This window comes from Lepus europaeus, chromosome 12, assembly GCF_033115175.1.
Source record: "Lepus europaeus isolate LE1 chromosome 12, mLepTim1.pri, whole genome shotgun sequence".
Taxonomy (NCBI): Eukaryota; Metazoa; Chordata; class Mammalia; order Lagomorpha; family Leporidae; genus Lepus; species Lepus europaeus.
Genome location: NC_084838.1, coordinates 22,789,048 through 22,806,174, shown reverse-complemented (window position 1 = coordinate 22,806,174; position 17,127 = coordinate 22,789,048). Strand labels below are relative to the sequence as shown.

The following is a 17,127-nucleotide window of genomic DNA, read 5'->3' as shown; positions in this document are numbered from 1 at the left end:
TACTATAATATAATCTCTGAGATAACACATTGTTTTTTTACTGTGTGCTCCTAGGGCATATAGTAGTAGGCACCTAATGAATGCAAATTATACACATACAATAAATACTATAACACAAAGCCATGGCAGTATATAAATCTTGATACCTACCAATTTAACAAATGGCCTTCAACTTCTGTAATCTTTTACTTACATGAAAGTATTTCAAAACATTCATGGAAAATTAAATCAAAAGATAAATTTTGGTGCAAAAAAAATTTCATTTTTTAAATTCTTAAAAAAATTTTATTAGGGGCGGTGTTTTTCTTTTCTTTTTTAAAGATTTTATTTATTTGAAAGGCAGAGTTACAAAGTGAGAGGCAGACACAGAGAAAGAGAGATCTTTATCCACTGGTTAACTCCCCAAACGCAACAATGACCAGGACCAGGCCAGGCCAAAGTCCAGAGCCCAGAAATCCTTCAGGCTTCCCACATGGGCCCAAGCATGTGGGCCATCTTCTACTGGTTTCCCAGGCACCCTCACAGGGAGCTAGATCAGGAGCAGGCAGTGGGACTCGAACTGACACTCATATAGAATGCCAGCATCACAGGCAGCTGCTTTAACCTGCTGCACCACAACATGGGTCTGTTTTTTCATGAAGTCTTTGGAGACTGCATGGATTTCAAAACTTCTTTGCACCAAATAAATTTCACTTTCCACCAACATTTTGAAGTGCCCTTGTATAAACTCAGACAACTTCAGAAGACCACTGACATAACTGAAAAACATGAACTGTCTAACCTAACTAGAAATGTGTTTTGTAGTAGTTTTAATATATTCAATTTATACAAAGTAAAAAACTTACAAGTTTGAAGAAAAAAAAAATCAAGTGTATTTGACCAGTCTTATATTTCCAAAGTGGTACCTGGATTCTCGAACTCGCCACATATTGCTGGTAAGGTTCTTAACTAAATCTTGAAGAATTTCCTTCAAATATTTATCTACCTAATAAAAACAAAATAGTAAAATTTAAAATGTGAAATCCACCACCAACAAATCATCCACCTTTCAACCACACTGACCATTTAACACTGTTTTTAACAGCATTAAGTATCTCTCTAGGCACTGCGGCCCATACATTTCTTCCCACTTGGGTTGCTATATGCTGAGGGCCCCTTAGTGTGAAGAAGAAAGTTCAATCATCTAGCATACATACAAAACCTCCAGGACTCAATAGCTACAAATAATAGTCTGTCTCACTGCCACTCACTGGCACACACCACCTCTATCTACACCACTTCTCCACGTCCTCCTTGCTTGGCTAACTCCCACTCGTCCCTCCAGTGCAGACTCTCCTCTGTGTTCCCACAGCACTCTCTCAAGGTGCATCACACAGACCCTAAGCAACCATGCTGCTGCACCACACAGAAGGCTGAAAACAATCATGACCTGTTCATTAGGAAAGCATGGGACAAAGAAGAGAGTGGATTCAAGGACAATTTTGGAAGCAGAGCCAAGAGATTCTGCTACTGGATTCATATGGGAGATGGATGGTCAGACAGACAAAAATCAAGAATGACACCAAGTTTCCTTGCTTAAATAAACGACATAATGGTGAGGAGAACAGAAACAGAAGGGTGTTTTGTTAAGTCCTATTCCAGACATGCTAAGTTTATGGTATCTTGAGACAACATCCAAGTGAAGATGTCAAACAGTTAGACAAAGTCTGGGGCACAAGTCACATCCAAAGCCGAAGTATAAGGCTGGGAACTATCACAGTAAACACAGCACTGACATGCCCTGGAACTGACGCAGACAAAGTTGAGAAAGCAGAAGACACCCAAATGAAAGCCAGGAGATACCTAAAAGTAGGACAGAATAAGATAAATGGCCAGATGACAGAAAACGAAAAGGAAAATACAGTAATTGTCTCTCCAACTAAGTGAACTCTTCAGAGATAACAATCATGACTGCTTCTCCAGTGCATCTGTAGTGCCTACCAACATACAGTATTCCATTTGTGTGAATATACTGTCACTGCCCTAACCATCCACCTAGTGGACATTTACGCTGTTTCTATTTTTGAGATTTCAATAAATGTTGCTATGAGGGTTTTTGCTATCTTGAAAGAAGAAAGCAAAGGATGAAAGTGTATTTTTATGAATAAGTGCCCAAAGTCAAAAGATAACATTGGGTTTAAATCCTGCGTGTGATCTCAGAGAAGCTCTACAGCATTTCCCTAACACAGAGATACTTGCCGTGGATTTGTCAGTGACTAGTGCATTCCAAATGCTTGTCATGGCCTGTCGAATGCCAAGGTTGGGATCAAACTGATAGCGATAAAGACGAGGAACTAGCTGAGGCAGAAAAGGAGCCAGCTGTTCTCCAGCTCTGGTGGCAATTACATTAAAACCAAAAGCAGCACCCTGAAAATAAGAAGATGGAATTGCTCAGCACACGTGCAGTAGTCAACATATTAAATGTACAAGGATCACAAAATTCTCCCTCCCAAAGTTGTCCCTACATAGAGCCTTATTTATTGGGTATCCCAGCTTTCCTGTATGGTGGTCTCATTCTCTATACTGAAGCATAGACTATCACAAGACATGCCACGTATCAACAACCACTACCTGCCCATGTAACATGTTTGGTTTGGGAGAAAAGTCAAAAATAAAAACCTTCCAGAGAGTAACTTACCTTTCTAGAGTTCCACATTGCATGATGGTTGGCTAAATTCATAAATTTATACACCAGATCTGGCTGGCTAAGATCACTTGCCAAAGAACAAAGCTCCTTGTAAGTAGAAAGGCCCTGGCTTGGAAACAAACAAGCAAAAAGAAGTGTGCAATCATATATATCTCTATTCCAAGAGTGATAAAAATTACATGATCAAAATTACTTGCACATTTAAAAACTACATTGTCACTCAATTCCTAACATTGGGTTATCTATCACCATGGAGACAGAAAACTCATTAAGAATACAAAGGGTCACCTAACTCAATTACCAAGCATTCCTCAGCCCCTCTGTACTGCTGCTGCTAAGTAACTGATGCACCTGCAACGCCCAGGAGGTGGAGCCTCACCACCTTGGGAAGGAACTCAGTATTTCTTTTTTTTTTTTTTTTTTGACAGGCAGAGTGGATAGTGAGAGAGAGAGACAGAGAGAAAGGTCTTCCTTTTGCCGTTGGTTCACCCTCCAATGGCCACCGCGGTTGGCGTGCTGCAGCCGGCGCACCGCGCTGATCCAATGGCAGGAGCCAGGTGCTTCTCCTGGTCTCCCATGGGGTGCAGGGCCCAAGCACTTGGGCCATCCTCCACTGCACTCCCTAGCCACAGCAGAGAGCTGGCCTGGAAGAGGGGCAAACGGGACAGAATCCGGTGCCCCGACCGGGACTAGAACCCGGTGTGCCGGCGCCGCTAGGCGGAGGATTAGCCTAGTGAGCCGCGGCGCCGGCCTCAGTACTTCTTCTTCACATTGTGCATGAATCTCTCTCATCATCCTGAGTATCAGCTGAAGACAACACGTGTCTCCCGAGTCTTTTCTGAGATAGACCACTCCAATCCTTGCAACAAATTCTTTGAGTCCTGTTTATTTTCCCCTGAGCAAATAATATTTTGTTCAAATATCTTATCATTTCTCTGTCATTCTATGAAAAATAATCACTTTTTTAAAAATTCAAAAGGAGTCTACAAGGAGAATAAATATGGAATGAAAACAACTTTTAATGAGAAACCAGTGACTGTGAGAGAATGGATGTCAAGGATGAAACAGAAGAATGCAGCCAACAACTCTGCATGACACACAGGAAGGCAGAGGGCTGCACAGATACGCCTGATAATTCTTACAGGAAGCACAATGATATAACCACAATGGAAAAATAATAATATAAAAGAAGTAAAGCAATCGATTAACTTGAAATGTTGACTGGGTGGACTCTGGGATTGTGAGCTACACTCCCTAAAGAGCCAGGATCAGTGGACACTGAGCTGTGCGATCAGATGCCCCTCGCAGATGCAGCTGCTGGGACCCGACAAGTCTCAGTCCAGTCTCCAGCAACTGCCTCAGAGCAAGCTCACGGCCTCCCACTGGAGCAGCCCACCACCAGCAGCTCGTCACTGAGGGGATGTGAAGACCTTACAAGCGGAGATGAAGGCCCAGGTTCCAAGCCTCAAAACAGGGAGGCGTTGATGGGTGATCTCATCCCAGCAGCCACCGGCCCGAGAGGTGACTATCTGAGGAAATGATGGCAGAAATCCAGCCCCTTCCTCAACTTCTGGCCCTATCCTGCTGCCTCACTCCACCCAGGGGTGATCCCCAGACACTCCCCAGTAAACTGCCCATGTACAAATCTCTACCTCAGTCAATTTCCCAAGAAAGCCAAGCTAAGCTAGTAGGCTTTTTCCATAGAAGTTTTCTTCATCCAGCAATACATGACATTTCCTAACAGGGTAGAAATCAACTTCATGACTGCTCTATTTACCAAACTAAAAAATTATATTGAAAGATATCTACCATAATTGACTGATGGATTTGGCACACTTACCCATCTGGTGTTTTGCCAAGGGAACCCCCTTGAAATACCACAGTCTCTCCAGAAACTTCATGTTTAGCTCTAAACCAAAACAAGAACTTAATTTAGTCCCAATATTTTATACCACCATTCACCTAAAGATACATCTCAATTGCAAACTGATAACTCCTGATCAAGTGCCTACTGTGTGCAGAATATAAGTCAACTACTCCTTTCCATGAAGTTTGGAATTTTACAAAAAGGAACCTAGAATAAATAAGTTAACAGATGTGAAAGACATCTCATACCAAGTTATACTATATCAAATGGGGCCACTAAATTTACCTATTCTCTAAGGCAGGCAACACAGCACAGCAACCAGTTACAAAATAACTCCTCACTCACTTTCACAGATCAGATTACAAATGATATACAATCAGCTCCTTCATATCTTAATTTTCATTCAGCCACAGGTAATTATGTTTCTTATTAATCCAATGCTTTAATTGTCCTGAGTCCACGTCAATTTTTAAAGCTTGACCTACTGCCGTGTTCGTGAAGCAAACAGTACACACAAGAATAAGTAAACTGCTATCCACAGCATAACAGCCAGTGACTTGCGATTTAGAAAAGGCTTAATAAATAGGAAACTGGAATTTGAATTTCCTCTTCCACAGCATGTTCTTAGTATGCACATGTATTTGCCCTATGTATTCAAATCTGGAATTAAGTTTATCATACCTTTTGCCAGTCATAAGTGTTTCTACAAGTGTAGACACCAACTCCTGCTGATCTTGCTCATTGCCTAGTTCGTAAACTAACCCTAGGCCTTTTGAAGCAACATCTTGGCTAAGTTCTATTAAAAAAAAAAAAAAATCAAAGTTATATTTTTAGGAAAAATTTGTCTACTGGCTAACAAATCAATTTTTTTAAAAACTGTGTTAACTTTAATCCAAAATTACATCAAAGATATAAAAATATAATCAATCTATTTTGCTAAAAACATACTAAATCATCTTAGTGATGGAGATGGCAGCATGAGTCACTTTTTTTTTATTTAAAGAATACAAATTTCATGCATTTCATATATACAAATTTAGGAACATAGTGATTCTTCCCACCCTACCTCCCTCCTGCCCATACTCCCACCCTTCTTCCTGCTCCCTCTCCCATTCTTTTTTTTTTTTTTTACAAAGATCCACTTTCAGTTAACTTTATACTCATAAGAATAACCCTACACTAAGTAGAGAGTTCAACGAATAGCATGAAGAAAAAAGAAACAAAAAACATGGTTCAACAGTCAAGACAAGAGCTGTTCAAAATCATCACATCAGTGTCAATTTCACTTCTATACATTACCTTTTAGGTACTCTATTATAGTTACCACAGTATTTGTCTTTTTGGGACTGGCTTATTTCACTAAGTATAATGGTTTCCAGTTACAACCATTTTGTTGCAAATGACAAGATTCATATGAGTCACTTTTAATAAATGAAAACTATATGTACAGAGGTCCAATTCACAAACCCAGACAACACTGATGGACCCATGATGTCACTTCACAGTAAATAGTGATAGAATAGCCAAGACAACTGCACACATCAGAGATTAAAAAAAAAAAAGCCTCAATACACCCACATTCAATTTCTTTTTTAGAAATGAAAAGGCAATATAAGACCATATATTTAAAACAAGGTACAAAATAAAGCTACTAATTTTTATTTATTTGAAATGGAGAAAGGCAAAGACAGATCTTCTATCCACTGGTTCATTCCTCGAACACCTGCGACAATCAGGGCTGGGCCAGGACACAGACAAGGACCTGGAACTCAGGTCTCCTACGTGGGTGACAGGAACTCAAGTATTTGAGCCATCACCTGTCTCCCAACATGCATGCCTGAATGTTAGCAGAAAGGAATCAGAAGCAGAACGAGGACTTGAACCCAGGCACTTAGAAATGGGATGTGGGTGTTCCAAGTACATCTTGATCAGCATGCCAAATGCCCACCCCACAAAGTTACTACGTACATGACTAACATACATACATTTACTCTCTCCCAGCTTTACATCAGGAAAAGTAAACAGAAGCAGAAGAAAACTACTAGTAATAGCGCTAATGTTAAAAGAAGAGTGGGGTGGGGGAGTCTCTATTCCATTTCTAAAAGCAAAGCTGAAGAACATACTCTAATTTATAGATAATAATCCAAGCTTCCTATATCCTCACAAGAAATTCTGTTTTTTAAGCCAGTAACAGAATGCTTATCCTTAATAATTAAAGTTTAATTTTGCCTTATTTTTATTGTTCAAGTTTTATTTTCATTAATTCAGACTTCAAAATTTAAAATACAAGATTAATAAAGTTCAGAAATCACATATTTACCAACAACCTACCATCATTTTCTGAGAGTACTGAAACAAATGCACTCTGGATTTCCTTAAGATGAGACTGAAAGAAGAAAAAAGACATTGGAACACTGAGCCTCTGTCCCTTCAGAGAGTAAGAATCTCCCTCTCAGGGTGCACAAGACCTGTAAAGTCTCCTGACCCAAGACAGTCACAAACCCTATTGTGTTCTCATTTTCACAAGTGCCCAAATTAACTGAAGTTGCGCCACTTACAGACAGCCTAAAGGCAATCTGACCTTTGCTCCCATCTGAGCCTCCCCACCTTTCATGCTTCTGACTTTACACTTTCAAGTTCAAAACCATCTTCCAGCCAACAGGTATCGGCACCACCGTCTTCCCATACACACAGCTTATTCCACTCTGCCACTGGCTGACAGCCTCCCTGCACACACTTTCCTTCCTACTTTTTACCTGTAATTATTATGATTTCCAAAAGAGCTTTGCATATACAGCCTGGCTTACCTTTACTTCCTTATGGGAGCTTAGCTTCCTCACGAGGGAAAGGAGCCAGATGCAGGCTGCTTGCCTCACATGTGGGTTTGGGCTGATGATCTGTTTATTTAAGATTACATCCAACACCCATGGCACCACATCATTCACTTTGGCTCCTGGGGAAAAGCAAATAAGGATAAACAGTTAAAATAACAGTTTCCTTTAGAAATGAATTTAAATTAACAATTAAATACAACAATGTTGAATTGAAATACAACAATGCCGTAACACAACATATTAAAGTCCAAATGACTAAGGTGTTTAAACAAGCTGCTGAAGGAATCTATCAAAGGTACTCAGGTAACTTTAGTACCCTACAATGAAAACTTGCCCACTCTCTCCAGTCTCACAATTTTCTTTCTCTAGCAGACCTCATTTTCCACCTAAAAGCAAAGCTCTTTCTATTCCACTTTCTTCCTGCAAGTGCCACGCTGTTTTTTTTCCTTTCCTTTATGACTTCAGTTTCCTCATCTCAGCACTCGGACATTTGGGCTAGATAATTCTGCTGGGGGCCTGTTCTGTACACTGTGGAGTATTTAGCAGAAGTCTGTGCCTCCTCTCGTGAGACACCAGTAGCACGTACCTCCCCTGTATCTACGTGTTTTCTATCGTCCTCTGTGGGGCAAAAGTCTCATCCTCCAATCGAGACTTAGCACTTTCTGTTAAAACCCTCCAGAACAGTTATCTACACTATAGTCAAACTACACTCCTCATTTTTCTTGAACCCACTCCAGAAATCTGCCTTTTACCTTCTCTTCTCCACAGAAATCACTCATAAAAGTTATCACTTCCTTCCTGTGGCTAAGCCCAATGACCACTTCTTGACTCAACTGATCCAACAGCAGTCTATGAGCAGTCAACCCCCTCCACTTCCCCTGATCACAGTAATCTAGTTTTCACAGTTGGGCGGAATCCTTTATTCTTTCACACAACCATAACGGGGGCATCTGCAGTTCTCTTATCTGGACAACTACAATCACCAAAGTCACAAGCCCGTATTAGAGCCCCACATGCGCCACAGATTACATGCTAAACACAACAAGATGGCCAAGACCAAGGCCTTAACTGGCTTCTCAAATGCTGGTCTTTCTATTCACAACAAGATTAGCACACTGTTGGGGCTGGCGTAGCGTAGCCAGTAAAGCCACTGCCTGTTAACACTGGCATTCCATATGAATGCCAGTTCGTGTCCCAGCTGCTCCACTTCCAATCCAGCTCTCTGCTAATGGCCTGGGAAAAGCAGCAGAAGATGGCCCAAGTGTTTGGGCACCTGCCACCCATGTGGGAGACCTGGTTGAAGCTCCTGGCTTCAGTCTGACCCAGCCCTGGACATTGCATGCAGCCATCTGGGGCGTGAACCAGCAGTTGGGATGAGTCTCCCCCCACTGCCAGTCCCCAACCCCTAAAACAACTCTGAATTTCAAAATAAATAAATATTTAAAAAAAAAGACATCCAGAAGGTTGAATAACACTCAGATGAGAATGACATATAGAACATGATCAAAAATCAGGTCAAAGACTCATTATCACCCTCTTCCCCAAAATATATTTTCCTTTCCCTAAACAAAGACAAAAGAACCTTAACATTTAATGGACAATCTGGGATTCTTCTGGATGAATAAAAAGCCCAACAGGATTCAGGCTTCCAAAAAGAATTTGAGGCAACACAGAGGATGGTCAGAAATAGGAAGACTAGCATCGATACCTACTAGTCTTTATTTACTACGGTGACTATGCAAACACCCACGGACTCAAAAACATGCCTCTTAACAGCAAATCCACCCCTCCAACATTGTCTCTCACATGCAACATGACAATTTCCATTTCAAGTGTGGTTGCCTTTTTGTTCACAACAGTCACTTCCCTTCTTTGAGTACTTCCTTCCTTTTATACAAATTTCTCCTTGCCTCAAATGCTTTCAAAAAGCCTCAGAGAACTGACTCGAAATCAGCTTCCATCAATCCACCCTTCTCCCAATTGGAGTACAAACAAGAGTGTGTTTTCTATTTCCTTTAAATCTTTTTATGGTAGCTAATGAAAAAATAAGCAAACACATTACTGCGGCGTTAAATGTTAACAAATGTTAACTACAACACTAGGTACAATAATTATAGTATTCATGATAGAAAACAATTTATAATAGAATGGTTACCATGAGGACACCACCCTTTAACTTTTCTAAACTAAAAAAATAAAACTTAAAAAAAATTTAATTCAAAAAACTCTGTAAAATTCTGGTTCAAACACTGAAAAATATCTTCAATTCCAAATTCAAATTAAGCCATGAGATATTCTGAAGTCACAGTTATCTCTAAGATACAGTCAGAACCTATGTATTCCCTCCATTATATAGTCACTAAGAGCCACTACACCTTCAGGACAATGGCACACTAGGAGAAGACATTCAAGGGTCATTAGAGAATAAAGGGTGAGGAAGACACACAATTTAAAAACTGCTATACTTGGAATTCTGAAACTGGCTAATTACTCACATGAGAGCATAATATTAAAGTGATCCACAGCTACCTTCCCTGTTTGCCAGATGCATAATAAAAGTTCCTGCTCATCAACTATTTTTCTTGAGTGAACCAAACTGTTAAGACAGATACAAATTTTTGAAAAAGAATATGGAATGTGTACGTAAGTGTGTGTGTTGCTGCTGCTGTTCTGCTTCAAATGGAATGAAGAAACAGAAAAGGATTACTGATGATTACAAATCCAGTACCAGCAGGGGGAGTATACTCTTCTTCAGTCATGAGCCAGGCATCTCGGGCAGCCACAGAACTAGTTCCAATCGCAGCACTGGTAATGGCTTCACCAACAGTGAACTGGAGCTCTATCTGCTTGGCCTGCAATGAAGGAAGCAAAACCATGAATGAAAGAAAACATTTCCCAAAAGTATCTACTTCTTTTTTTTAACAGAAAAATGGCTCAATTGTCTTGTTTCTTTGCATGCTGTCTGCACTCTTCTGCCTGGCTTCCTTTCAGTTAACTTGGTGGTTCACAAGCAGGGAAGCTGAGGGAGTGGAGAACGCAGGACTCACTTGAAGATGTGTTTCCAAGTCCATGCTGCCCTTCTGTCCCTCAGCAGAGGACCACTTTGGAAGCGTGGTAGGGGTTGTCTGGGCGGACACTGGCCTCCACCAGTGCAAATTCTAACATACATGCGCTCTCTCACTCGCTCTCTCAGTGACAAACCCTTATTTAAACTTCTCTGAGACTTAACAACTTCATCTGTGAAATACTCATTACCACCTACCTCATAAGGCTGTAAGAATAAACTAGGTTAAAGTACATAAAGATTCTACTATACAGTATGCTGGATTATAATAGCTACACAATCAATAGTAGCTATTGTAATTTATACTTATTTAGTTATTTATACTTATTAACTCCTTGTACTCATAAATTATATGATTATCTGTAAGTTACTCTCACATGATTCAGAGAAAAATAATGATAAATCAATGTAAAATGTTAAAATTTGGGCAATCTGGATAAAAGGTATCCAGGAATTTTTTTATATTATCCATACAGTTTCACTGTAAATTTGAAATTGTTTCAAAAGTTAAATGCCAAAAATTTATATGTTTTATATAATCAAATATTTTAGAATTTGATATAGAAATGTTGACATGCTACACAAGTATGAATCATTGACCCAACATGGAACTGGACCTGCCTTGTTCATTGTGAATTGGAAGAAACCTAAGAATTGGAGGAATAACGAAATGAAGGGACAGCAAATGACAGATACTGGAACAGACACAGAACAAAGCACACCAACAACAGTTTGGCCACTCCTACATTCACTGACTGCTCTAAGCACTTTAGCTGGGCGCTTGATGAGGCGTCAACTGCTACCGCCACATGCTTCTAAGACTAGGAAAAAAGACGAGGGCTTTCATAATACAATTTCCCTGGTCAACACTTCTCTGACAGCTATCTCGGGGCTGCAACCTGTGATGTCGGCATGACATATGGGTGTCAGTTCAATTCTTGGTTGCTCCACTTCCAGTCCAGCTTCCTGCTAATGTGCCTGGGAGGGCAGAAGATGGCCCAAATGCTCGGGCCCCTGCAGCCACATGGGAGACCTGGAAAAAGCATACAGCTCCTGGCTTCGGCCTGGCATGGCCCTGGCCATTGCAGCCATTTAGGAAGTGAACCAGAGGATGGAAGATCTCTGTCTCTGTCTCTTCCTCTAACCCTTTTAAGTCAAAAAATGAATCTTTAAAAGAATAATAAAATCAGGGGGCCAGTGCCGTGGCTCACTTGGTTAGTCCTCCACCTGCGGCACCAGCATCCCATATGGGCACCGGGTTCTAGTCCCGGTTGCTCCTCTTCCAGTCCAGCTCTCTGCTGTGGCCCAGGAAGGCAGTGGAGGATGGCCCAAGTGCTTGGGCCCCTGCACCTGCATGTGAGACCAGGAAGAAGCTCCTGACTTCAGATCAGCACAGTGGCCATTTGGGGAGTGAACCAACAGAAGGAAGACCTTTCTCTCTGTCTCTCTCTATAACTCTACCTGTCAAATAAATTTTAAAAAATAATAAAATGAAACACTAGAACTTTGTCCTAGTTGACTGAAGATACTCTGCTTCTCTGATTCGTGTTTTTTTTTTTCAATAATGTTTAACTTTTAATCTTTCCATTTACTTCCCTATTTCTAGTTTTTCACATATTTCTATATTTTGAAACTCTTAAAACAATGGCATTTAAAGAATATTAAGAATCCCGACAAGTCTTCCTTTACTTAAACAGAACAAGAATGGATTTTAAAAAGGAAAAGATGGCCGGCGCCGTGGCTCAACAGGTTAATCCTCCGCCTTGTGGTGCCGGCACACCGGGTTCTAGTCCCAGTTGGGGCACCGGATTCTATCCCGGTTGCCCCTCTTCCAGGCCAGCTCTCTGCTATGGCCCGGGAGTGCAGTGGAGGATGGCCCAAGTCCTTGGGCCCTGCACCCGCATGGGAGACCAGGAGAAGCGCCTGGCTCCTGGCTTCAGATCAGCATGATGCGCCGGCCGCAGCAGCCATTGGAGGGTGAACCAACGGCAAAAGGAAGACCTTTCTCTCTGTCTCTCTCTCGCTATCCACTCTGCCTGTCAAAAAAAAAAAAAAAAAGGAAAAGATGAAAAAACAGACAACAGAAGTTTCTCCCAAAGTGGTTACAACGCCAGTGACATTTGGGAAGAACCTGATACATGAATACTTCAGTGTCCCCACATCTCCAAAATATTTCCTTCCAAATTACTGAACTGAGAATCCAGAGTCCTGAATTCTAACACCTGTCGGTCTCTCAGCTGCCTCAGTTCTTAGCCTCAACTATCCTCTTCTCCCCTCTTCTCCTCTCTCCATTTTTCAAGGCCCAGTGACAATCTCTCCTATGAAAGCCCTGCACCAATCCAACGATCTCTGACAGAACTACAAACCCTTGTGTGTCCACTGCCTTCCATGAAATGTCTCCTCATTCAGTTACTGACTCGATCGACATTTATGAAGGTCCTATCATGATCAGATTGCTTGGCACTTCTCTTATAATCATAAGCAAACTAGACCTGCCGTCGGTCTAGTAGGCAATTAGAAACTAACAAACACTGTGAAGAAAAAGAATGAAAGTTGTGACAGCACAAATAACTTAAGAATCTACTCAGAAAAGTAGGGAAGGCTTTTCCAATAGCACACCAACAACCTGAGAAGAAGCTCACAACAAAGAAGGCCAAAGAGACTGAGACCCAAAATTGTGAGAGAATGTCAAGAATTAAGACTTCCGGGTTCTAGTCCCGGTCGGGGTGCCGGATTCTGTCCTGGTTGCTCCTCTTCCAGTCCAGCTCTCTGCTGTGGCCTGGGAGGGCAGTGGAGGATGGCCCAGGTTCTTGGGCCCTGCACCCAAATGGGAGACCAGGAGGAAGCACCTGGCTCCTGGATTCGGATTGGCGCAGTGTGCCAGCCGTAGCGGCCATTTGGGTGAACCAACGGAAGGAAGACCTTTCTGTCTCTCTCTAACTCTGCCTGTCAAAAAAAAAAAAAGAATTAAGGCTAGAGTAAGCAGGAGACAGATCTGGCCATGCTACTGCACCAGCATCTGTTACTTCTGCTTGTGGTCTGCTCCACTACACTGGGCATCCGGGGACAGAAGCTAAATCACTGGTCTCAAGAATGACTGCAATACCAGTACTGTGTACCTACACTTCACCATGCTTCATTCAAAAACTTTTAGAAAATATTTTTCCCTTATAGATTATTAGCTAATGCTCTGCCTACCACAGTGGTGAGCCTAAAGCCAAGTATTTGGTGAACAAGTAAAAGTTTAAATAAAAACCTAGAGCAGGGCAGGAACCTGGAGCTGCAGTTAAGATGCTGGTCAGAATGCCTGCATCAAACAGCAGAATGCCTGGGGTCTGAGTTCTGGCTCAGCTTCCAGTTTCACTTCCTGCTAATGTGAACCCTGAGAGACAGCAGGTGATAGCTCAAGTAGGGCCCCTGCCACCCAGAGTGGAGATCCAGATTGATTTCCAGGCTCCTGATCTCAGCCTGCCCAACCCCAGTTGCTATGGGCATTTGGAGAACAAACCACATATGGAAGAGCCTCTCTTTCTCTACCTTTCAAATAATTTTTCTAAAAATCTCACAGAATGCAAAATGACAACTAAAAAATGCCATTTGTTTAAAAGACTATCAGGGCCGGCCCTGAGGCATAGCGGGTGAAGCTACCACCTTTAGTGCCGGCATCCCATATGGGCCCTGGTTCGAGTCCCAGCTGCTCCACTTCCAATTTGGCTCTCTGCTATGGCCTGGGAAAGCAGCAGAAGACGGCCCAAGTCCTTGGGCCCCTGCACTCACATGGAAGGCCTGGAAGAAGCACCTGGCTCCTGATTTTGGATCAGTACAGCTCTGGCCGATGTAACCAATTGGGGAATGAGCCAGCAGATAGAAGACCCCTCTCTCCTCCTCTCTCCCTCTGCCTGTTCTTCTCTGTGTAACTCTTTCAGATAAATAAATCTTTAAAAAAAATAAAAATAAATAAGACTACCAATCAAATAGTAATAATAAATACCTCCACGGAATCCATCAGACCTTGCAAGAGAAGTTTCTGATGAGGAAAATCTCCATCTCCAACTGGAAAATATCCCAGTGTTTGGATTGCTCGTTCCTTCATCTGAAATAACAGAATTTTTCTTTTAACCAAAGGTGTAACAGCTTTACCACATAACAGCATTTCCAAAGGGCAATGAGAAGAGCAATCTCTCTAACCAATGCACCAATGCATACATCTTTATAAAAACCTCCAATTATACAGTTCTATGTCTCTGAGATATCAGAGGTAGAAACCTATAGGGTTATCATCCTTTAAGCTCTCACAGAAAAACAGGTTCTGGGCCTAGAGGACTTAAGACCAAATCACACCTCAAGCACTTATGGGTATGTGGCCTGGGCAAGTTACTTTACCTCTCTGGGACTCTTTTTCTGCATTTTATCTCACACAGAGAGGGCAACTGTGACTCCTTCACTAGATTTTTTGGGAGGCTTCAATTAATTCATACATGAAAACACTTGGCATACTCCCTGGAACATTACAAGTGCTAAACAACGGTTGATAATGAATAAAAACTACACTGTGTAATGTTCTCAGTTTTAAATCACAGCTAAATCAAGAATAATATGTTTCTTTAACTTGTCGTAAATTGATTCTTCTGCTCATTAAGTCATACTCCAACACTAAGCTACTTTGATCACAAAGAATGTTTCTAAGTCTATGAAAACATTTATTTAAAACTGAAAAACTGGGGCCAGAGCTGTGGCATAGAAGGTAAAGCAAAGCCACCACCAGCAGTGCCGGCTCCAGTTCTAGTCCTGGCTGCTCCACTTCCAATGCAGCTCTCTGCTATGGACTGGGAAAGCAGCAGAAGATGGCTCAAGTCCTTGGGCTCCCACACCCACGTGGGAGACCTGGAAGAAGCTCCTGGCTCCTGCCTTTGGATTAGCACAGCTCTGGCCATTGCGGCCATTTGGGGAGTGAACCAGTGGATGAAAGACCTCTCTCTCTCTCTCTCTCTGCTGCCTCTCTATAACTCTGCCTTTCTTTTTGTTTTTTTGTTTTTTTTTTTTTTTTTTTTTTTTTTTTTTTTTTGACAGAGTTAGACAGTGAGAGAGAAAGACAGAGAGAAAGGTCTTCCTTCCATTGATTCACCCCCAAAACGGGTGCTACAGCCAGTGCTGCGCCGATCCAAAGCCAGGAGCCAGGTACTTCCTCCTGGTCTCACATGCAGGTGCAGGGGCCCAAGCACTTAGGCCCTCCTTCACTGCCTTCCTGGGCCACAGCAGAGAGCTGGCCTGGAAGAGGAGCAACCGGGACTAGAACACTGCGCCCATATGGGATGCTGGCGCCGCAGGAGGAGAATTAACCAAGTGAGCCATGGAACCGGCCCAAACTCTGCCTTTCAAATAAATAAATAAATCTTAAGAAAAAAAACCCAGGCCAGCGCCGCGGCTCACTAGGCTAATCCTCCGCCTTGCGGCACCGGCACACCGGTTCTAGTCCCGGTCGGGGCACCAGATTCTGTCCCGGTTGCCCCTCTTCCAGGCCAGCTCTCTGCTGTGGCCAGGGAGTGCAGTGGAGGATGGCCCGAGTCCTTGGGCCCTGCACCCCATGGGAGACCAGGAGAAGCACCTGGTTCCTGCTATCGGATCAGCACGGTGCACCAGCCGCAGCGTGCCGGCCACGGCGGCCATTGGAGTGTGAACCAACGGCAAAAGGAAGACCTTTCTCTCTGTCTCTCTCTCTCACTGTCCATTCTGCCTGTCAAAAAAAGAAAAAAGAAAAAAAAGAAAAAAAACCTGAAAAACTAGCGATGTCCTTTAACTCAGGTTACTAATGCCTAGACTTTTTAAAACCAAACCAGTACAGGAGGTTACGATTTAATTTGGTTTACAATTTCAAAAAACAAATAACATTTTTTATTATCTACCTTCTGTATGAAAAAATATATATATATTTTCTGATTAATTCAATACTTTACTCAAATCTTCATAGATTTCCAATCTCAAAGTGAACAATTGGGTCAAATGATGGTTACACAGAGTTGTAAAAAAAAAATCCCTAACTCTTAAAAACCGCGACTTCCTTCTTTATCATTCTTTTATACATTAAATCCTTCCTCTGGCTACAAATATTCTCATTATAATTTGATTTTTATTCGTTTACATGTCTGTGAATAGAAACATGGAATTCCAGAAAAAAAGGAAAACAGAAAGTGACTTGCCTTATTTGTTTCTTTACTGGAAGGTATTCTATTTAGTAAGCTTTCTACAAGGTGCAATTTGGTAAAGCCAGATCCCTCACTGTGGATTGGGAGTGGACCATTTCTGCCAATCTCACCCAAGGCTGTACAAGCAGCAATCGCCAGGAGGGGCGACGTACTATCCAAAAATGAGCCTGTGAGCATAATTAGACACAACAGAGAGAATAATGTACTATTATCCTTGTGAGCCAAAACACCCAGCAATGTTACTACAAAAAAAAGCAAGATAAAATAAAAAACCAGAGTATCTTCTAAGTTCAAAATTGTTAACATTTATTCGATAATAAGAAACTAGGCAACAGAGCACAGAGCAGTGTCTCTTATGAATGTTTAAATTTCCTCCCATAACAGAATGATCTACTGTATGCAAACATGTAGGAGAAAATGTACACACACACAAATATCTTCATCATTATTAAAAACACAGAATTTACTTAACA

General features: G+C 41.8%; 1 protein-coding gene across 1 annotated transcript in view; it reads right to left on the bottom strand.

The window, feature by feature from the left end:
- The window catches only part of ECPAS (Ecm29 proteasome adaptor and scaffold), a 115,877-nt gene that overhangs the window by 26,257 nt on the left and 72,493 nt on the right, over window positions 1-17,127 (bottom strand). The window contains exons 22-31 of the mRNA XM_062207765.1: window positions 16,649-16,821; window positions 14,443-14,544; window positions 10,116-10,239; window positions 7,361-7,506; window positions 6,885-6,939; window positions 5,235-5,349; window positions 4,527-4,595; window positions 2,678-2,795; window positions 2,239-2,406; window positions 906-985 (exon numbers count right to left, since the gene is read on the bottom strand). Of these exons, the coding sequence (XP_062063749.1) occupies window positions 906-985; window positions 2,239-2,406; window positions 2,678-2,795; window positions 4,527-4,595; window positions 5,235-5,349; window positions 6,885-6,939; window positions 7,361-7,506; window positions 10,116-10,239; window positions 14,443-14,544; window positions 16,649-16,821 (1,150 nt within the window). The remainder of the gene's footprint in view (window positions 1-905; window positions 986-2,238; window positions 2,407-2,677; window positions 2,796-4,526; window positions 4,596-5,234; window positions 5,350-6,884; window positions 6,940-7,360; window positions 7,507-10,115; window positions 10,240-14,442; window positions 14,545-16,648; window positions 16,822-17,127) is intronic.